The sequence below is a fragment of the Nuphar pumila genome, chromosome 17 (genome assembly GCF_984573655.1).
Source record: "Nuphar pumila chromosome 17, dmNupPumi1.hap1.1, whole genome shotgun sequence".
Lineage (NCBI taxonomy): Eukaryota > Viridiplantae > Streptophyta > Magnoliopsida > Nymphaeales > Nymphaeaceae > Nuphar > Nuphar pumila.
In genome coordinates, this window is record NC_143265.1 from 17,364,689 (window position 1) to 17,388,734 (window position 24,046).

A 24,046-nucleotide genomic window follows, 5' to 3' on the forward strand; every position below is an offset into this window, starting at 1 on the left:
TCCTGCAATCCAAATTAATTTTACTCAAATCAGTTAATTTCAATGAAATCATATATATATACAATGAAATCAGTCAATTGTAATGAATTTTTACATGTTGCATACATACATGATAAACTAATCAATTGCATTCACATAGAGTACCTATATATATATATATATCAATTTAATCAATAAAATCAATCAATTATAATAAATCTTTACATATTGCAGACATACATGACCAGCTAATCATTTGTATTCATGTATAGTGGCAATATATATATATATATACATGATTTTCTATATATTGCATAAATACATGACAAATTAATCATTTGTATTCATGTATAGTGGCAATATATATATATATATATATATATATATATATATATATATATACATACATGATTTTCTATATATTGCATAAATACATGACAAATTAATCAATTGAATTCATGTATAGTAGCAATATATATATATATATATAATCAATGAAATCAATCAATTGTAATGAATTTTATCTGTACACGAGCACCAGACATTTTTCCTAGTTGTAACCTCTTCGTTAGAGTATGCACTTTCTCCTGCATATAGAGAGCAACATCAGACTCTTGAGTAGTGTTCACATTTGACACAACCAAATAAACCTCACTTACATCTACTTTCTGAAGAGGGTCGACATTAACCTCAGCTCCTTGGTCAGGTACCTTATTTGCCCTCTCACCATTGCCACTAAAGGTGATCACATCTCTAGCTTTATTTACCCGAGCATTGAAGTTAGCGACAACCTCATAGTGGGGTCACCTTTTCATGCTTTTGGGATGGGAGACAAGATTGTACCTACAAACTGCTTAGCTTTTTCTGCACATTCTGCCTTATATACAAACCACTTCAAAATTTGTAGTTGTTCATTGCATGACAATTCATGTGGTGCATCCAACTCATTGTTTGAATGCAAATATATGATTATTGATAGTGCATTTTTTGTGAAAAAATGTCGGACACCCACATTTTTTACAATGAATGTGACTCTCTCTCTCTCTCTCTCTCTCTCTCTCTCTCTCTCTCTCTCTCTCTCTCTCTCTCTCTACCCACTTATGCAAGTCGTGCTTCCGAATTGCCAAGATGACCTAGTTCATAGTTCTTCGTTGGCTTTTGTTATTATGCTTGAGAAATTTCAGATGATATGGGTGTGGTCCCCTTCTTTTTATTAGGCATATTATATTAATAAATAGATTCAGTTTTTTTTATAATAACGATACATGAAATATTAAACAACTGTTGCAAAAAACAAACAACATATTTGTGTTTCAAAAAAAAAGAAATACTATGCTTACCAAAAATAATAAAAAAATATTTCATTTCAAGAAAAAATAAATAAAAGTAAATATTATTTTATTCAGTCTTTAAACAAAACAAAATAGTGTTTAATTCAGCTATTAAACAAAATGGAACAGTGTTTAATTCAACCGTTAAACAAAAAGAAACATTGTGTTGACCAAAAAAATATGTCGCCGATGGTTCAACAACGATAAAATGTCTCACATGAATAGTTGCCAAAAATATTTGACAAAAATAATTGCAGATTGGGGACAAAAGACAAAAAAACCTAGATTATGCAAAATTGAGACTACATTGGGTTTATATATGATTCAAAAATTTCACAGAAAATAAAAAATATAATATTTGTCATGATTTTGTAAATATTTAAGTATGATATTTGCAATATCTGAAGATTCACAAATAACTTCATGTGAGAACATTCAATATATGCAAAAAAATAAGCTATTTGCAAATTTTAGTAAGTATTTTTCACATAAATTTATGTGAAACAATAGGATATTTGCAAGAGGTATTTCACAAATATATTTATATAAAATATTAACATATATGTGAAAAAGTAAGATATTTAGAATTTTGATGGTTTTAATTTCAGCAAAATTTTGCAAATAAATTTATGTGAGTTTGTGAAATCTAAATTCGCATAAAAAAACCTGTGATTCTAGATTTAAGTGAGTATTGAAAATAGCCAATGGGTGGTATAATTCTATCTAAAAAAATCTTAAATTCGCAGTTGCAAAGGGTAAAAAGATCCTAACGATGTCAAATATTTACAATTTTGAACATCAAGAGAATATAAAAAATTAGAGTTTTTAGGGAATCAGGTCAAATTGCCTGTCAAATACAATCATTTTTCAAATATTTTATATCAAACTTTAAAGTGATATTAAACATTATTTTTCATCTATTCAAGAAACCGAGTTATATAGAAGTTGATCCATTCAGGATCCTGAGGATCAATCTGAGGGATTAAGGGCCAACCCTCTTCCTGTGAAATAGACAATCATTACTGTTGGCTATACAACCAAGCAGTTATTCAACCACCCACACCAAAGGAGTTCGAACTTGTAATGCGCCGTCACGTAGGCAGACACCTACAAGTTAAAAAATTATACCAGTGGGATTCAAACTTGCAATGTCCCCAACACAAGGTGACATGCACTAACTAAAGAGATGATTTGAATAGAGGGACAATCGGTCCTGGTTGCATTCGCCCAAGATACAATTGTTGCACTCACATTGCCGACAATTAGTCTTGGTTGCATTCGTTTGAACGAGTGCGTCCAAGAACGAGTGCGTCCAAGATGCAGTTGTAGCACCTTTTGTGGTGCAACAATTGTATCCCACCAAAACGAGATGCAAGTTATGAATGAATCCCATTTTGGTGGGACTCCCACGTCCCATGTTTGACATGGGCCCATCAATGGTGGGATGTATCTGTCCCAGCAGATGAGTGCATTCCGCGGTTCAAACGCACCCAGAGAGAGCATAATTAGGAGAATATTTCAAGGATTGCGTAGCACAAGCGGTTATTAGTCCTTGTCCTGATTGGGATATGCCAGTGTAGTAGAACCGATGATCTGCAGATGTTTTTCTGCATTTTGTGACAACTCATCACCTCCTTAATAAAGATTTTCTTCAGAAAAATGCAGTCGTCTTATGAATAATTAGATTTTGTACACATACTTTTCCAATTTAGCATGACGCATGTTTTCAATATATGAATTGATTTACAAGAACAGACGATGTCACCTCAAATGCAACAGCAACAAGTTTCTCTTTAAGCAAAGAGGTGATCATGGATGGAAGTAAACGAATACAGCTCATCAGTGCCTCTCATGTACCACGCAGAAGTGACTACAAAAAAGATCTTTTTCTAGTATCAAACATTAAAATGATAGCCGGTTGGTGGGTCAGTATTATTAACAGTGTGAATATATATATATATATATATATATATATATGTGTGTGTGTGTGTGTGTGTAGATAAAAGGGAGGGGGAGAATTTCACTCATGTTGCTGCTTCACATGTTAAACTGCAAAGGATTAGCATAGGAATAAATAAATGTACAGATGAACTACAGAATTCTATTTCACTGCAAAATATGTGTAGCCAATCAGGGAACCGTCTGCTAACCACCACGGCCTTCATCAAAATCATAATCTCCACTCGAGAACTTCTCCTCAGGGAAGTAGACTGCAACAACAAGATTGTTTGCAAATCTCCTACCATTAAGTGCAGCTTTTGCCCTGGCAGAACTTGAAGTATCTACATATTCCAAGAACACCTGAAATATCAACGCTTTAAAAGATTAGCATTTAGATACGGACATATGCTAACTTCAAGTTTTGTCTTGGTAGGAGCGGCCGGATGCAGCTCGACTGCACATACACGAGTGAGAAAGAGAGTGTCACAACCTAAAGAACCGGCAGTTGAACCAAAGAGCTAATGACACATTGCAACAGCCACCAATTGGAAACTAATTCAAAACAGCTAACTGATGGTGACAAGGAGCACATGTACCAGCATGGTTCATAGGGAGCAAACACTAGGCCTACAGAAGTAGGAAGATCATGCTATTAAGCAACGAATGTATATTTGCTACAGTCTACGGTACCCAGACACCCTATTTTGCCCTCCGTACCCATGTCGACAAGCGTATCCCCATGTCGACAAGCGTCGACACTTGGACACGCCATTTTACCCTCCGTACATACAAGTTTGTATTTAATTTATAATTATATTTTCAGTTTATAACTTTATATTTTCAATATATAATATATATTTTAGATATAGCATATATATTTAGATTATATTCAGTTTATTTTGTATTTATGTGATATTTAATATATATATAACCGTGTCCTGGTACACACATTTTTTGAAATTGTCGTGTCGTACCTTCCGTACCCGTACCCAAACCCAGGTGACAGCCTACAGTCCAGTTGTTTTCTTGACTCAATTTAACCTTGTCGATGTGTTCAGCATAGTTGATTAGTAGGAATAAACTCTTGGATCATGCTTTTTCAATGAAAAAACTTGTTTTTTTTTTTCAAGTTGAAAATTTAGTGCATTTACAGCCATCAATTTTAGCATTGCCAGGAACACTGCAACACATGATGGATTCCAGGGATCCAAAAAACAGTTCCCACTAAAAAGAGCATGTGCATCACATCTATCAGGCTAGATTTAACAAGAAAACCAAAAACCATGGGCTTAGATAAATCGATTGTAAATACAGCCAATTGTACCAAACCTTTACCCTTAAGCAACAAAATCAAAGAGGAAAGTACTGTGAAGTCCATCAAGTTTCAGGGATAAGTGCGCATTCGCACACACTACACCTATCCACCCCACTCACCCACACACTCACACACACACACGGGATTGTTCAGCAAATTCATATACCCATTAATTAATTCTTGAAAGCATGACACCTCGTAGAAGCACTTTGCAACCAAAAACGATAGAAAAGACTTTAACCAGAATAGGTGATGCAATCAGGAGTTACCTTCCCAACACCTGCGGAATGACCACCATCAGGACTGGGACGTGGAATAACAACATTCACCAGTTCACCTGGTAAACATACATAAGACAAATGTTACCTTCAGAAAGAGAAGAGATCACCATAAATTGGCTACTGATAAGGAACTTACCGAACTTTCCACCTTCCTCTCTCATGTCCTCCAATATTTCTGCATACTCGTTATCATCTTGTAGCTCATCAGGAGTTACAACCTTATGATAAAATCATAAAACTCAAAATCAAAATTCCTACTATAGAAATTAGAGTTTCAGAACAGACTTGGCCAAATCTTAGCCGAATCATTATAAGCAAAAACACAACTTTTCGGCTTAAGACATGGACCACCAATAAGCCCAGTTCAGCCAAAGTTTGGCCATAAATCTGCCAGCCATGCAGAGAAACGATACAGTGGGAGACATTGGACAAAGCACAGCAGATCTCCAAAATACAAACACCTAGGAGGCATACAGCTGCAATATGAATCTCATGCACCTTTCCCTCGCCGTGTGTGTGTGTGTGTGTGTGTGTGTGTGTGTGTGTGTGTGTGTGTGTGTGTGTGTGTGTATGTGTATGTGTATTGTATATGGTGAATCAGTATTCGTAGAGACCTCTGGTTAGTTGACATGATCCACTCCCTCAAATTTGCATCTATATAGTCAGCGGTCAAAAGGGGAAAAAATGGTTCATCAGTATCGGAATGAGATGAATGGGAGTAACTATAAGATGAGGCCTCTGAAGCTGAATTGAAGGAATGGATGGGTTGTATGGAACTGTCAGCTGCATGGTCAAAGGGCAGGATGGTGAGTGCCCCACGGATGTATATGTGCTGTCACACGAACACTTGATTTAGCATGTATCCCATGCTGACATCACATGACACAATACTATACTATGACATGATAGAGACAGTCAAGACCTATAAAAGAAACGGTAAGCTCCAAGTTCCTGGCTTCATTTATTTCTTTTTGTGATTTTGATCAACTATATTTTACATATAGCCATCCAAAGGTCTAATTTTTCAAAAGCTGTTGTGTCCGACACTTTGTTCCTGTGTCCAACACCGACACCTGTCACTGTCCAATGCAAAAACATTGGTGCAAAAAACAGTCCCAAATATCGATATACAGCAAGCTTCAGATTCCGGGACAAAAAGCTAAGGTGTCCAGTAGATGACCCTGTTTCCAGGAAAGCAAAAATATATGGTCTGGTTGAGCTTTTGGGGAAAGGGTAAAGCTTGAGACTGTGCACTTTGAGGCTGAGGTTGTGGGTCAAAGGATGTAGCTCTAGGATGAGAAAGGTGGAATCTGAAGGTGAAGTTCACAGCCATAGAAAACATCCTTTCTTTCATTGGTATAAAACAGACATGAGAAAATAAGTCACAAGAATTTAGATGCTATTATTTACTTTCTCATGTGACTTAGTTTCACATGTTAAATCAAATTATCCTTTCAAACATGCCCTGAAAAGCTTCCTCCTTTTTCACACATTTGAAATTGTTTAGTTCAAATACTAAAAATCTATAGGCAAGAAAATTTACCTGAGTCAGGCAAATAACCTTTGACGACACCTCCATCGCCATGCCAGGGACTGAACCAACTCCAGGCAAAGCTGCACCACCAGCTTGTAATACCATCTTCTGCATCAGATTGTCCTAAACTATTAGTGATATTGCAGATATCAAGGAAAATACAGGATACATGAGACGAAATGGACAAAAAATTTGTTCACCTGAAATGCTATATGCTGTTGTGCCTGTGCTAGAATAATGTCCTGGTCTGGCTTTGTTTGCCCAGTGCTGCACATTGTACCCAAAAAATAAAAGTTCCAGTTTAGTTACCAGTATTTGATGACAACAAAATCTTAGGTGACTGTATGTTTATGCATGCTTATGTATGTCAGTATACATTCAGCTGTGTGTGGGTGCACGCATATGCATGGGAGTCTGGGCTTTACCAGCTTTATCAAATTCACTATAGAACAATTTTTTTAATACCCATGGCCAGTGCAGGATTCTAACAAATTTCACAATAGTAAGATGGCTTATTAGTTGGTAGTTTGGCAACCAATATCTTTATAAGTTTCCAAATCACCAATTATTTTCATACTTTTATATTTTGAACCTAAACAATTAAGACTATAAGAAATGATTTGTGTTTTATTTTGAAAGTGACATTCTCGATGGAAAATACTTAACACAACGCACCACTACCATCATCAACTCTTTTTTCCAACTTTATGGTCACACAAGGCAAACAATGGTTTTTGCAAAATCTCAGCATCCTGTGTGTTGATGTGTGAAATGACAATACCTGGCGGTAGCACGTCGAACAGTCAGTGTCTTCTCCCCCATTTTTAGGCCATTGAGAGCAGCACAAGCTATATCTGTGACAGAAGGATCCTGACACCATCAAAGCATAGTGGGTAAGAAAATGAACAGATATGAGTGTGCGCACACACACACACACACACTAAAAGGAACCATCAAAAGCTATAAAAAATGGCATGCACCTGATAAACACAGAACGCATAACCTTTTGAATTTCCTGTATCTCTATCCTTAACAAGGACAAAACCATGCAATGGTCTGCAAAGGTCAAACACAAATCAATTGGAAATCAATTGCAAACTGATCAATCCTATAAAACTTTTTGAAAAGAAAATAAAACCAGTATCCCTAGAGTCAATTCTTACCCAAAAGACTCCAGCAGCTCCCTTATTTGGGCTTCTGTTAAGTAGTACGGCAGTCCACCAACAAATATCCGATCAGGCCCCTCTGCACCACCAATAGCACTGGTATGCAAAAGAACATTAGGTATTCTACACTATAAAGCACAATGTAAAATATCAATAAACAAGGAGTAACCATCATAAGACCTACTCACCCCGGAGTGAGACCAACGGCAGCCAGGTTCAGATGAGGACTTGGTTGGCTGGGCCCTAGCGCTCCATCCACTGAAGGCTTGTAATCTGTTGGCCTCCGCACCCTCAATGAAACTCCCTGACAATAATAGGATTACCAGATAAATGCAATGTGTGTGTTTTTCTCTCAAATATTTGAAATACCTGGCTCAACACTCCTGTGACTAATGCATATTCACAAGAATAAAACAACAAAACACTTTTCATTATATCAATGTGTATATCCTAGAATCTTGGTGTGAGCACTGGGCTAAATGTCCCATGGGCAGCGCATGGGCTAGCCCATCAATGGGCCAGTTGACATGATCCAAAATGGTAGCCTGTGGTGGTGGGGGTAGGAGGGCACATGCCTAGGCCAAGGTTTTGAACCTTGGCTCTGCTCAGCCTGTTGGCACGTGAGAATTCACTGGGCCCACCAGAATCTGGCCAAAATAGAAAAACATAATAGGTTTATAGAAACAGAAGGTTGTAAAGTTTAACTCTTAATAAGCAGATACAGGCAACACACATTAGGAAGTGCATAAATGATAACTAAGATTGATAAAAAAACTTACAAATATTCATAATTTCACAAGTTAGCCAAACCATAGTCACCAACAAATTTAATTGATAAAGAACTTGATGCTCAATTATCAGAATGCCTTGTTTTATCAAGTATTTAACAGGGAGAGAAGAAATTGAGAAATTAATTAATTAATTATAAAATACTAAAGGAAAGAATTCTATGATTTGACTTGCTAAGGATAGATAATTTTATTAGAAATGATTTCATCTGTAATGTGGAAAAATGACACTTTAGGTTAATGGAATTTGAAGTCAAGAAATAGAATAAATAAAATGAATGCAGATTCAGTCTTGGCTATGTCAAGGCCGGGTTTTAACACACGTACTTATAAACCACCACACTTTGGGAGATCTTATAGTGACTATGAGAATAAGATCATTTGTCATTTTTGTAATGAGCCAGGACACATCAAGCCGTTTTGCCCAAAGAGAAGAAGTGGCTTTCATAGCTCCTCCTCACGAGAAGAGTGGTGATGATGGCTCCCAAAGCATTGGATCAATGTCGCTCTCTCAATTAGTGGAGGCTCTACAACCACTTCTCAAGGGGAATGCCTTTTCTCTCTTCAATGTTGCAGTGTCTACTCGTTCAGATCTCGGTAAGTCTTTACTGATTATAGATTCAAGAGCTTTCATTCATATGACCCCAAATGAATTTTCTTTGTCCGAATGTCACTCAAGTGATTCTTATGATTCTACCGCCAACGAAACATCTCTTTAAGATTAAAAGCTCGAAAACCTTAAAAGAGCTTCTAAAAATGTCCAAAACTTTCATGTTTCAAATGTTAGAATAGTACCCAAAGTAAATTTAAACTTGTTTATGGTTTCACAAATATTGGACCATGGATGTGAGATCGTCTTCTTAACTAGTGATGCAGGACCTCCAGTTGGAGAAGCTGATTGGGCGAGACCAAAGGAGTGGATCTTTATTTCATGAACTCTTTATGTTTGACAAAAAAATCTTTTTATAATCATGTTGAAAAGAAAGACACAGAAACTTGGCATAGGAGATTAGGACATCCAAGCACGTCAAAGTTGTACTTATTTCCATTTCTTGAAAGAAATCAAAAGAAATTTTTTGCTCAAGTAATTTTGTCTCTAAAGAACCATTTGAGTTAGCACATTCGAACGTTTGGGGTCGCGCTCCCGTGATGCCCAAAGGAGATGCGACTTATTAAGTGATATTTGTTGATGATTATAGTAGACATACTTGGATATATTTCCTTAGACTCAAATCCGATGTTTTTACTTGTTTCCAAAAATTGCATAACCTTGTTAAAAATAATTTCAAAACTAATATTAAAATCTTCATATCTGATTTCCGAAGGAGAATTTCTATCCAATGATTTTGAAAAATATTTAAATAAATAGGGAATCCTTCACTAAAAATCTTGTCCAAAAACTCCTCAACAAAATGGATTGGCCAAAAGAAAACAATGACATATCATTGAGACACCAAGAAGTTTTCTCATTTCCAAAAATGTACTAAAAAACTTTTGGATCGAAGTCGCTCGTACGATGGTTTATTTAATTAATAGAATGCCTTCGTCTTCTTTAAAAAATATGACACTGATTGAAAAAACTATTCAAAATATCTCATGATTACAAAAGACTAAGTTTTTTGTTGTAAATGCTTTCTTTTCACAAACAAAAATGATAAGCTTTCTTCTAAAGTTATTTATTTCATGTGTTTCTAGTTTTGCCAAAAATATAAAAAAAAAAGATATAGATGTTATGACATTAAAAATGAAAAATTGTACGTCTCAAGGAATGTTACTTTCCTTGAAAATGAAAATGGTTTTCAAAATTTGAGTCTAAGGAAAACTGTGAGTATTCATTTTTTTTTTATTTAGTTAATGAGCATAAATCTTGTGATGAAGATAATGATGTTGTTGATAGTCATGATGATGTGCAAGACAATGATGTGCATGTTAATAATTTACCTACTATTGATGAATATGTAGGTAAATTTAGGTAAATTTGAGTCTAAGGAAAAGTGTGAGTATTCATTTTTTTATTTTATTTAGTTAATGAGCATAAATCTTGTGATGAAGATAATGATCTTGCTGATAATCATGATGATGTGCAAGACAATGATGTGCATGTTAATAATTTACCTACTATTGATGAATATGTTGATGAATCTCATCGTGAAATTCAAGCTTATACTCGTTGTGATGTGAATCATCCTCCATGTGCCTTAGAAAAATACTCTCAAAACCAAGACTTAGAAGAATCTAGTATTAGAAAACCAACTAGGATATCCAAAGCACCTAGTAGATTTGTGTCCTATGAATCATTTCATCTCAAATATAGATTGTGTCTCATATCCATTCATGATTATGTTGAGCCATCCATATACAATGAGGCTAAGAACCACCAAAAAGATGAATTGGAAGTATTAAAAAAGCTAAACCATGAAAAATCCAATCATTACTCTTAGGAAAGAAACCCATAGGATATAGGTGGGTTTACAAAGTCAAGACAAAGTGTGATGGATCACTAGAAATGTACAGTTGAAAAGTCCTCTCTAACATCATCATAATCTATGTCACATGGGTGCGAGAGCGGGTGAGGGAGCGACACGGGTGCGGCGCAATTTCAAAAATTTTGGACACGGGGACTCGACTATATATATATATATATATATATATATATATATATATATATATATATATATATATATATATATATATATATATATATAAGACTCGGTCAAAGTTGTGCCCATTAGGGGACAGGTGATGAGTTGTGAAGCCTGATTCAGGGTTTTTATCCTTACAGGAGGGTGGGGTTCCCCCCGGCGCGGGGGGGGGGGTTATAGGGCGGCAGCGCCCCCCCTAAGATTTTTTTTTTTAAATTCTGTAGCCCAGAAAATTAAAAAAAAAAACCAAAAAATGGACCAAAATGACCTTGGGTGCGTTGACCGAGTCTGAGCCGCACCCGTGTCGGTGCGTGTCGACGCGGGTGCGGCGACCTTGGAGCCGAGTCCGTGTGACATAGATCATAATCATCATCAACACCACCATCAAGAAAACATGTCCTCTCTAACAGAGAGATTCATTTTTACAATGATCCATCCATGTATATGATACATCATTATCTGCGAACTAAAGGTTAACATATCACATCCAGCATGAGGTCTGTTGAGATAGATTATTGAAGAACTAAGAAATCAAACCATTTGTCTTGATTGGTCATTGCTCATTTGGCCTTTCTAAGCTTCCATATAATGTGAGGCCTTATTGTCTTGGTCAAGCATGACAGTTTCCTCAACCTTGCTTGGTTCTTGTTTTTTGCAAAGAAAGTTTCTCAATGGAAAAGTTTCATAAGCTAGAATACAGTTGAAAAGTCTTGGCAAATGAGAACAATTTTGAAACAAACACTGCCTTATGCCATGTGCTAATTCAGTTTTACAATATAGGGAGTGATGACTCCAATAGTATTTGCACTCAGACGATAATTAAATCACTATGGAACAGTGAAGTATTTTTTACACATTCATTTGTCTACATTTACCAAGGCAGTGTGCTATTTAGATCAACACAAAATGTCATATGAAACTATAGACTACTACTTTATAACCGTGTGCTTACAACATGAATAAGAGAAAATTCCACAACACCAGTCAGAAAAAGAGAAGAATTATTAACACAGTAAGTATTCTGAATTTCAGAGGTTCATGAGAAGGCTTCCCTCAAAAAAAAAAAAAGGTTCATGAGAAGGTGTCAGCCAATCATTGGAGCATCTGTTGATAGTTTACAGGGGAAAAAATGGACCAAAAGCAGCAAAAGTAGTAGTAAAGGTGCATAGAAGAAGGGAAAACAAGAAAACAATGACAAAGAAAAGGTCAGATTACACACTTCGAACATTATGCCATCCAAAGCCATTGCATTACTTGCTTCTTCAACAGTTCTCATCTCCACAAATGCAAACTTCTTTTCATGATTTATGTACACGTTGACCACAGCATCCCCTATAAACAGCAAAGGAACAGATAGGTGCTTATTACAAGATCAAAGTACAACCAGGATACAAGAAAGAAAAATTATAAACAAATGGCGAAAGCCAGAAAGACCAAAATCACTGACCTGGGCCTGCAGTATTTCCCCCGATAAGAGTCATTACATGGCTAAAGAATGTTGCAATTGTCTGTTAAAAAGGAAAAAACAAAGGTTAGATTCCATTAAGAAAGAGTTCTAGGGTCCATGTAGGACTCTGGAAATTGACAATCTAAAACATGAAAAACAGAGGTTTTGTTGATTCATGGAGTATGATACACATCTAGAAAAAATAATAAAGAAACTAAGACTACTTCAAGTACTTCCAAGATTATTCACTGTAAAGATCTACTATTGTACAATTAGCAAAAGGTAACATATCCACATGCATGTGTGTGCACACATTCTGCATTCTCCATCTATATGCTAGTTAACTTAGTGTGAGAATGTAATAAAACAAAAGAATAAGAGATGAGGCATGAGTAACAGATGGAATTTATGCATGACAGTAGCCAGATAAAACAAGAAATGAACTTTATACAGTTTATAGCATTACAATGAGCAGTTTTGCACAATGTTATCAATATGGCATCTTGTTGTACAATATGATACATTGTATCTGTAAGATAACCGATACGATAATGCCCCGGTATTGGAAAAATCATGATTATTGATCGGTATCATGCGCTACAGGGCCATATTGCATGAGTTAACTTTTTTCCTTTTTTACCTTCTGGTGCACGAGTTAATTTTTTCCCTTTTTTACTTTTTGGCACCAGAAAAGTGGCAACCGGACACTTATGGGGGTCATTTTTAATCTTCCATGGATCATTTGGACCCCATTTTCTATGAATCACCCTCCCCAAAACTTATTTCTAAGCCTATTGATTGATTTTTGGGTTCAAATAAACCTCAAAAATTGGGGGTTTTGCTAGATCCTAGACCTAGAATTGTGATTTGCCCAAAATCTGCCCATTGTTATCTTAAACAACTTTTTTTCCTCTAACACTCAAAACCGAGCTCTAGGAGTTTGATTTATGTAAGATTTAAGTTGGAAGAGGGCTTAACGCACCAAACCGAGGGCAAGCTAATTTCTTCTAATGTTGTTTCAAGATATTTCTTCATTTTCGCCTTTAACCTTTTTCAGCCCTAGTTGTGTCGTTGATTCTAGTTTTTCCCTTTTTCATCCTAAATCACTTAATTTTGTATTCTTAAATCTTAAAATCGTGCCCTAAAGGATGATGGACGGTGGAGGATGTGACTCAAAAGATCTAGCATAGAATTATATTGCAGACCGATGGTCATGGGGACAGATTTGAGAAGAAAGTAAAGTGTAACTTTTGTGGTTTTGTAATGCATGGCAGATTGTATAGATTTAAATGTCATATTGTGAGGCATAGTTACTCCACCGTACAATTGTGTACTTAGTATTTCTATTGATGTTTGTATTGAGCTTCTTATGAGTCACATAGAAGATGATAAAAAAAAATGGACAAGTACATGCAACATTTGCCGAAGAAAAATTGTCAAAAGTCATTCTTGATTCAGAAGATGAAGATGAAACATTAACATCTCAGGCTAGTAATGAAGAAAATCATTGAGTTGAAACATATATGTGTGTGTGTGTGATGTTTGCTACCCTCCTTGGGTGGGTAAGGAACCCTCTAGTAAAAAAATGTATTGTTTTATTTTTTTTAGTTTTTTTTCACATCTGACCCTCAAGATGTGATCTAGATATTAAGCTTAATAGAAAACGGAGCATGAGATTTGAAATCAAATTTGAGCCCATTTTACTCACTTTCATGTGATTCTAAAGCACATTCTCCACCTTGTGATTTTGAGAGAACTAGAAACATGGGCATTTCCAACACTTTTTTTGCAAATCCAACCATGCGGATGTGCTTGGCATGGTGAATTTGCTAGGAATCAACCATTAGATTGTGTATTTTCGATGCAAATGTCATTTTTGAATGCTTGAATATTTACGAAGATTATGAGCCATTGATTTTTAAGCCTTAAAAAAATCTCATTTATGCATCAAAATTTGGTGATTCAAGAGTGGGTTCTTATAAAACCAATCATGTAGATCACATCCATATGGTTAGATTCAAGAGAAAAGAACAAAAAATCCTTGAAGATCACGGTTCACACATTAGTTTTTGTATTCTAGTGACTCTCTCTCTCTCTCTCTCTCTCTCTCTCTCTCTCTCTCTCTCTCTCTCTCTCTCTCTCTCATATATATATATATATATATATATATATATATATATATATATATATATATATATATATATATATATAGAGAGAGAGAGAGAGAGAGAGAGAGAGAGAGATGAACATATTAGGCTCCATTTTCTCATTCTGTCCCGCTGTGCCCCATAGGTTGAAATGTTTTATGATATATCTGAACCGTTAGATGTGTTTAGCATGCTCAATCTTGGACCCCTTTTTTTGATGAAAAAATGTATATTTATGAGCCGAGAAAATTTGATGCCTTCATAGCCATTCATTTTGGATCACCATAAAAACCTGTATACAGGTCAAATTCTGGTGATCCAAAAGCCGGTTACCACTAAACAAAGCCTATAGATCACATATGTGGTGTTAGTTGTGATAAAAAATACCAAAAAAACTACAATTTTGAAGGGGGCAGAACGAGAAAGTGGAAGCAGATCAGGTCATGCTGAACATGAGCGTTTTTGCTCATGCTGACATCGTGGCCATCCGATTTGCATTTTAAAAAGCTCAAAAGTCAACAAAACCATGTGGCATTCATCCAAAATGCAAACAGACGGCCATGATGTCCGCATGAGCAAAAACGCTCATGTTCAGCATGACCTGATCTGCTTCCTGAGAAAGTGGGCAGACCAGCACATTACTATATATATATATATATATATATATATATATATATATATATATATATATATATATATATATTATAGGAAAAGGTGTAACACATGTTTTGTTAATGCTGATGGACGCTTGTCCGTCGATTTTGCTAAATAATGACCTTTAGCGACAATCGCTGACTGTTGTTGAAGCCCCAAAGGTCTTTAACAGCGGTCAAGACCGCTTCTTGAGACAATTTTTCTTTACACTTCGTGCGCAGCATTGATTGTGTGCACGCCCATTGTGTGTGTGTGTGTGTGTGTGTATATATATATATATATATAAACTAGCTAAATTCGATCTTTGTTGTCCTTGCACCCCTAGCCACAAGTCATCCCTGTAATTTGCTATATACATGGGTTTGATCCAGAGCTACTGGAAGTGCCACTCGTTGCGAAAGCATGAAACATGGCACTTCCGAAACATGCTAGGAAGCGCCAAAAAAAATTGGGAAGCATGCTTCCCAATTTAGGAGAAGCTTGTTTCCCCTTCTTTCTTCATTTTTTTGTGTTTTTATTTTTAATTTTCTTTCTTTTTTTCGCTTCCTAGGTCACTTCCAAGACGATTTCTGGTTCGCTTCTAACTCATCTTGCGCTTTCCGCTTCCTAAAATTTTGAAAGTGTCTCGCTTCCCACTCCCGCTTTCCCGACTGACAACTTTGGTTTGGTCCTCCAAGGACTGTTAGAGCTCCCATCAACCTTATCGGTCCATGATCAATCCCTTTCGGGTCAAATAGGAACAACTACCATCTGCAACCTCTGGAAAACGCCTACACCTTTTGGTTTAACTGTTCCCATTTCTCTGCTGACCCACTATGCTAAAGGTGTGCCATTAGAGTAAGTGCACCCGTTGGCTGTAAGCTCTACTCCAACTGATTGTTTTTATCAGATCTCAGGTTCTATATTGTAGTCTTGTCATAGTTCTTTTCACATTTCCCTCGTGACACTTATATTGTATAGGTCATTTGAGGAATTCTTAGGCTTGGAGAGTGGTCCTCCTTTCTCGAGTGAAAGTGAATAGTTCAAACACGCCACATTTTACTAGGAATGATCGAACCATGTGAACGAATCTACTAGGATATGACCTTTATTCGTGGGGTTTGACAATAATAAATAATAATATCTCCCAACATACCAAAATTGGCTACAATAGATGTAAGGATTAATACATGAAATAACTTTTTATTTTAATTGATAATTTTATAAAACAGAAGATATTTTAGCCATTTGTATCAAGCCCAAATTTTCTCCTTGCATGTGCTCCTTCAAAAGCACACACCATAATAACTGGGAGTGATCTATCAATAGCATACTCGAACAAAAGTGTGATTTTCTCGCTTACTACTGACCCCATAAACATAAAATTGACAACCCTAATTGCTATGGGAAAATCATTTATTTGCCTAAGCTTGTTTGAGTGGCCTCGGATGAATCAGTTTCTCAATAACAATTGATAGGACTCTTATGAGGTTCCTCAGAATGAAATTCGATAGGGTCCATAGAGACTAGTTATATATATATATATATATATATATATATATATATATATATATATATATATATATATATATTGTAACACCGCAAAATCCCGAATTTGTAATCTTTTTAGGAAAATTTTGAAAGCTTTGTAATAAATCCTTTTTTAAAATTTAAAATACAGTTCAGCAAAAAAATGTGTTTGAAATAACAAGTCAACGGACCTTGGGCGCATTGCAGGCAAACCTTCCTTTACTCAAATAGATTTGTATCTCCATATAAGTATTAAAACCACATAGATTTAAAACAAGGTTTTTGATAATTTAAAGTTTATACAAAAGAGGAATTTTCAAAGGAAACCCTTATGCAAAAGTACAAAACGTACTCAGGAACGAAATGTCAGAGAAAAAGTAAGATCTTGATATCATCACGTTATCGCGTCATCGCCTGCCGTATCGACCTAATCATCACACGTACCCCATGCAATGTTCCTTTCGTGATGTGCAATTCAGAATAAGTAAAATGAACATGATAATCTTGTTTCGATATTAACTGTCCTAAGGGTACGCACAGGAGAAACGTAGAAACAACTGTGACTGTCTGGGGTTTGTTATTCTATGTATTTTGATACCTCGAATAACTATCTGAGTCTGTTCCTAAAGGGACAGCAAGTGATCGATAGAAAAAAGATAGTTTTTGTTAGCTATGTTTCTTAACTTTGATGACTAGGGATCGAGCCAATTGTTATTCGAGGAGCGTAGTTGTTAACAACATGTCCATCAGAATTTTTGTACCATCTCATCCTCTCCCTTGACGGAACAAAAGAAACGAATGGGTATGTCAGGTTCTATTTTAACCGACGGCCCATTCTATATGCTTTGGTATTTCAAACCAAATCGAGCATCTTGCCTGTAAAGAAGATCAACACCATTTATGTGATTTTCCTTTAATCATTGTGCATTTTCACGTTACAATGTTACTATAAACCTCTCATCCAATCATCGTAGTACTAATATACCGTGTATGTCTGATAGTACCACTACGATGAGAGGGATATTGGTTTCTTAGAAAGAAACCCCAACATCATTTAGAAATCTCAATGTTTCGTACTTTAGACCGGAGAATATCCGAGTCATTTCAGATATCAAAATAAAGGACCGCACGTACGTACCACTTAAAGTATGTGGTCGAAGCCTTTCCCTTACGTAGGCTTGAGGGAAAGACTCACTTGCGAATACGCAAACGCCAAATACTTGTTTTTGCTTTTCGAAACAATGAATTTTACGAGCTTTGAAATCTCGCATGTGAAAACCTTTTAAAAATAAAGACTTGGAGAAAATATGCAAATTTGCATCTTTTAATGCAAGCATAATACAAAGTAGACAGGAGTACGCAAAATTACATACTTCACAAAGTTATATATATATAGAATACATATATATTAAAATATAAGTCTCTGCACATTACAGTGTGATGACAAAGTAAATGACATAAAACAAGGTTCGATATACGAAACCACACATCAAGCTAAATAAACTGTGTAAGTGATACGCGATGTACGAAACTATACATGAGCTAAATAAATTGCGTAAGTGATGCATGATATACGAAATCATACATCAGCTAAATAAATTGCATAAGTGATGCATAATGTACAAAACCATACATCAACTAAATAAATTGCGTAAGCGATACACGATGTACGAAACCGTACATCAGCTAAATAAATTGTGTAAGCAGTAGCCTATGCACATTACAACGCAGCGACAAAGTAAATGACATAATTTAAATGGACAAGAATATGCAAAATTGCGTCCTTGAGTTAAAAGCATATATATATATATATATATATATATATATATATATATATATATATATATATATATATATATATATATATTATATAAGTTAGAAGTATTCCGTCATTTATTTTTTTATGTAACTTTCCCCTACCTCGAAGATGGTCAGATTCGCTGACGATTTTGAGTGTAGGTTTTTTAAAGGCTTGTGTCTTAGTAAGTGTGTTACGCCCGTTGTGTCGACGTGGAGCGCTAAAAAGATTATATTGTGTTGCACAAATGATGGTATTAAAACCTTATCGTGATGGGGTCAAACCCAAACCCAGTTCGAGTTGACCAGACCGAGCTGAGCTCAGAACAAGAGGCAGGGGGTAAAGTTCAACTGAGCCAGCTCAGTCTGAAAGTGGAGACCGAGCTAAGCTCGATGCTCAACTAGCTACGCGACCAACAGGAGGGGGTGGGCTCGATGGTCAGGTCGAGCCTGGCTTGGTTCCAGTATTGCGACAGGATTGAGCTCTCGGTTCTTCAGCAAAAGGGAGGGGCTGACAGGGGTTAAAAGGGAGCGACAGGGGCTGGCCCCGTTGGGGCTCATCTCGGCAAAGAGGTGTAACAGGAGCTGGCCCTATCGAGGCTCAGCTCGGCAAAGAGGTGCGACAGGAGTTGGCCCTATCGAGGCTCAGCTCGGCTAAGAGGTGAGAAAAGGGGTGTGACAGGGCAGCAGTCAACCGAACTCCGACAATGCAGGGAATAGGCAACGATGGCTACCGTGCTGCAGGAGCTGACCATGGGTTGTTGTCATCAAAAAACAAAGAAGAAGAAGTCGACGGGGCATTGCTGCCTCTGTCGAAAAATTAGCAGCAACTGGTGATACTGCTCCTGTTGATAAGGAGCAGGAGCCAGTGGCGTTGCAGCTCTCGGTGGCGGAAATAGGGAAGGCGAGAAGGAGAACAATAGGGGCAAGTGGCATTCAGTGGTAAAGGTCACAGAAAAACAAGGGGGAAGGGCATTGGCGGGAATGGTCGTTCGACCACTGCTGAGGGTGGTAATGAGGCAACAGACAGTGGTTGCACCGTGGTTAATGTGGTGGCAGCGTTAATGGAGGTGGAGAGCAGAGATGGTGGTCAGGTGGTGGTATGGATGGTGGTTAACTGTGGAGGTGGTAGACGATGGTGATGGTGCATGAAAGAGTGGGAGAGGGAGAGGGAGAGAAAGAGGGGGAAGCAACGTACCTCAAAGGGGGAGCAGGCCTCCGACGAGCAGGGTCGACGAAGGGGACTTTGGAGTGAACAGGAGAGAGACGGGGGGAGGGGAAACAGCGGCCTTGTGCGCTGAAAAGGGGAGAGGGGCTCAGGGTCTGGCGAGAGGTTGAGCTTCAGGGCTTAGAGGAAAGGACCGAGAGAGGGGGGGTCGAGTCACGCTTTGTAAAAAGAAACCCCCCTCCTGTGGGGGGTTTAAGTAGAACACTGGGGGGGGGGATCAGGGTTGGATCCGGTCCAAAACATCATTTTTTTAATGCACGAGTCTTACAATCTACCACTCTTAAAAGAATTTTATCCTCAAAAATTCCTTCAAAGGTAATCTGCAATATCGTAGTCTAAGTTAAACGAGGATGCACAACGTGTGTGCGTGAACCCAAACATACAAGCTATAAAGAGATCAAGACAACTCACAATGAGTTCCAGGAAAAGGTTTTGGGTTAATAATTCAGTTAAACAAAATTTTTATGTTATTTCATTAATGAACTTTTGTCTATCAAAATTCGTATACGACTATTAGAGTGTTTATTCACTATTCTCTACTTGTTTTGTGATGGTGGCATAGACACGGCCAGTCACTACTTTTTGTGGTTGCTACTGAGGTTGTTGCTGCTAACCTTCAACTGAGGTTCGTCTCTACCAATCTGTCGCTTTCTTTCGACATTCTCGAACTTAGTGTCCCATCTTCCCGCAGTATAGACAACATCCAGTGTCTCAAGGGCACGGTTGTCCAGGATGAACATGTTGCACTTCGGGCATGATTGATTTGGTTGTTATCGTTGCTTGATTCCTAATCTTGATTTTACTTCTTGAATGGAGGTCTCTGCATTTTGCCGTCAGCAAGTTGTCGTTTGTTACCTCCATTTTCTATAGACTTTTTGTCTTGTCCACCCTTAACTCTCTACTAATCATTATTTAAAAGAGTAGCTGCTACAACTGCTGCAGAGAAAATTGAGGACATAATGGTCAGGACCCGATGACGGAGTTCTTCCTTCAGTCCCCAACTGAATTTTTCGGCCCGCTCACGATCATCTTCGAACAGGTTGGGGCAATATTGTTCCAAGTTTTGAAACCTTGTGGTGTAATTGATGCAGGGCAAGATCCGAGTGGATCGATACCACGTGACAGAGGCGTGGTTCGAGAGCTCGACCCACCACAGAGGATGGACGATCGGACCCATGAATCCAATCTGATCACAGGAACGGTGTCGCGACGCAAGGACGCGCCCCTGCGTACCTACACCAGGCGAGGAACAGGCCTGTTGTCGGGAATCCAGCAGCAATCAGAGGACAACCCGGATCACGAATCGGGTCCAAGACTGGACCAGCGACCTGAGTCCACCAGCAGCCTTTAAAACCCGCTCCTAGGGTTGCATGAAGGTAGAGAATTTGGAAAAACAGCAGCCGCCCTTTATTTTCTGATTTGTTCTTTTCAGTCGTGTCCCTTTCTTTATTCCTTTGTTTTCATTGTTAGTTACTTTGATCTACAGTCGTTTCATTGTTCATTGAGGTTTATAATGAAATAAAATATAAACCCATCGTTTACGATGGGTATTCTTATTCTTCCTGCATAACGCGCGACCGTGAGGGTCGTGCCTTCATCAGCCGACGTTAAAACGTGGAAGTCCCTCCTCCCTACATCAAATGGTATCAAAGCACCGGGTATCCTCCGTCACCAGCAACATGCCTCCAAACGCGAGGAACAATTCGATAATCGGAAAGGAGCGGAAGGACACCGGCAGCGAGGGTCCAATGTCGCGTATGATGGAGATGATGACTCAAATAGAAGAAAATCTACTGCGTGTCAGCCGGGACGTGGCCAACATGTCGAAACGACTCGATGGGGTTGAAACTCGGATCGCGGACATCGAGTCGCGGGTGGAGCCACACATGACGTCTACACAGCAAATGGATACAGGAGTGGGCGACGATGTTGTCGTCCTCGTCGAAGCTACGGCATTCGACCCAGCCCAACAAGCCCATCAGCCTGTCGTGACACCGGAAAACACTAGAAGGTATCTGCGCAGGGGAGACGGCCACGTGATGCTCCAGCAGGGAGTACCGATGTTGACCCTTTGCGCGACTGCAACTCGGGTGGGAGAAGGACCTCCCAGCGGCAGCCTGGGTGCGCAGGCCTGGCACCGACCCACGCAGCAGGGGCTGCATGCCGGGCACGGCCTGCGTGACCCGAGCGTGATGCCGGATCAGGCAGCAGGCGCGCCAGCACCAGCCCGGGCCAGGGTGGGTCTGTCGACCTTCCCAGCGCCTGTGCGCAGGAACTCTGTCGCAGCCCACTCGCAAGCTAGGGGGACTGATCCCCTGTGGATCGGGCTTGACCCCTCAGGGTCCGGTCAAGAACCCACATTAATTGGGCCCAAACCCGGCTATCGAGGACCGCCCTTTGGGTTCCCAGGAGCGGGTTCGGGCCTAGCAGCCTAATACCCGGCCTACCCGGTTGGGCTCGGTTCGCAGTTCACTCTGAATCCGACCCAACCCGTTACTTTTGAACCTCAAAATGGATCCTATACCGACCCAAACCTGTATCGAACCCGGACGGAGCTCCAGCTTGATTTTGAGCCGGGTCAAAACCAGACCCATAACCATATGGATCGTGTATCGAGTTCAAACCAAGCCTTTTATCCCCACAACTCGATCTCCGATCCAACCTAGCCAAATCTGAGTCCGACGAGTAGTTTAGGATTAGGCCCGATCCATATCAAGTCGGGCGAATCACCCCAGTATTAGAAAAAGGAGTCTTCACATTCAGCTGTGTAGGAAAAGAATGAACGAAATAATGGAAGAAGAGGTTGCAGAAAGAAAAGACGTCAGAGTCTGAGTCTGCCTCTATCATTGTATTAATAATATATTGAGTACATAATTTTAGGGTACGAAAATACCCTCTAGCAACATCTTAAATTACATTACATAATAATTGGATCTTGACCCGGTTCAGTACATGGATCGGGTCTGGTCCTATACATACACAAGTTTACATGGATCAGGTCGGGTCCTGTACAAACACAAGTTGGGTCCAAGACCCAATAACGACTTCTTTTCAGCCTCCCTCAAGTTGTGCATGGTCCTGGACCATGAACAACTTGCCTTTTAGAAACCAAAATCTGTCATTTGTCAGCCCTTTGGTGAAAATATCAGCAACTTGCTTTTCAGTTCGCACAAATACGATCATCGGGGTTACCCCCCCAATCGGAGTCAGTATACGCAAGTAAAGTAAGAGGTGAAGAAGAGGATAAGAATACTCCCTTAGTTATGGAATTTTTCAAGTATCTGATAATCCTCATTACTGCTGCCATATGAATAGTAGAGGGAGCAGTCTGAAATTGACTTGAACTATGAACTGCATGAGAAATGTCGGGCCTGGTGATAGATAAATATGTTAGAGATCCAATCAGTTGACGGTAAGGCGTGGGATCTGCTAAAGGAGTGCCATCACTGGCTCTCATCTTGGCATTGATGACTTCTGGAGTCTCCACCCTTTTGTCATCTGTCAACCCAGACCTAGCAATAATGTCAGAGGCAAGCTTCATCTGAGATAGGACATACCCCTTGGGGGAGTATGCAACTTCAATACCTAAGAAATACCTTAGAAAACCCAGGTCAGACATATCAAAATTTTTCTTAAGAATATTTTTAATAAGGTCAATACCTTTCTTATCATTACATGTGATAATCATATCATCAACATATAGCAATAAGATAGTTATGTATTCATTAGAGGATTTAACAAACAAAGCAGTATCGGTGTAACATGAAGAAAAGCCATTATCAAGCACTACTTTGCTAAAAAGATCATACCAAGCTTTTGGTGCTTGTTTAAGACCATAGAGAGCTTTGTTCAACTTTAGAATATTTCCTTTCCCAATTTCAAGACCCGGCGGAGGATCCATAAGAACTTCTTCACACAGATTTTCATTTAGGAACGCGTTTTTAACATCAAGTTGATATATCGGCCATTGCTTAATGAAAGCTAGAGCAATTAAGGTTCGTACACTAGTCATCCTAGCTACAAGAGCAAAGGTTTCTTCATAATCAATCCCATATTCTTGGGCGTAGCCTTTTGCAACCAAGTGAGCTTTGTATCTTTCTAAGGATCCGTCACATTTGGTTTTGACTTTATACACCCATCTACACCCTATTGTTTTTTTTCCTAGTGGTTGAGGAATAATGCTCCAGGTTTGGGCTTTATTAAGAGCCTCTAACTCAATTTTCATAGCTTCAATCCAATGTGGATAATCTTTAGCTTCCTTAAATGACGAAGGTTCATGGTATGAAT

General features: G+C 38.4%; 1 protein-coding gene across 2 annotated transcripts in view; it reads right to left on the minus strand.

Annotated features, from left to right (window-relative positions):
- Positions 1-3,321: 3,321 nt before the first annotated feature.
- Positions 3,322-24,046, minus strand: part of LOC149811732 (splicing factor U2af large subunit B-like) — a 53,292-nt gene continuing 32,567 nt past the window's right edge. The window contains exons 8-18 of one of the 2 annotated variants that reach the window (XM_089992597.1): positions 12,425-12,485; positions 12,197-12,309; positions 7,736-7,851; positions 7,545-7,643; positions 7,362-7,437; positions 7,163-7,251; positions 6,582-6,648; positions 6,391-6,489; positions 4,984-5,065; positions 4,836-4,903; positions 3,322-3,611 (exon numbers count right to left, since the gene is read on the minus strand). In XM_089992597.1, coding sequence (XP_089848723.1) covers positions 3,456-3,611; positions 4,836-4,903; positions 4,984-5,065; positions 6,391-6,489; positions 6,582-6,648; positions 7,163-7,251; positions 7,362-7,437; positions 7,545-7,643; positions 7,736-7,851; positions 12,197-12,309; positions 12,425-12,485 — 1,026 coding nt within the window. In that variant the 3' untranslated portion in view covers positions 3,322-3,455. The remainder of the gene's footprint in view (positions 3,612-4,835; positions 4,904-4,983; positions 5,066-6,390; positions 6,490-6,581; positions 6,649-7,162; positions 7,252-7,361; positions 7,438-7,544; positions 7,644-7,735; positions 7,852-12,196; positions 12,310-12,424; positions 12,486-24,046) is intronic. The other variant, XM_089992598.1, reaches the window with a different exon arrangement.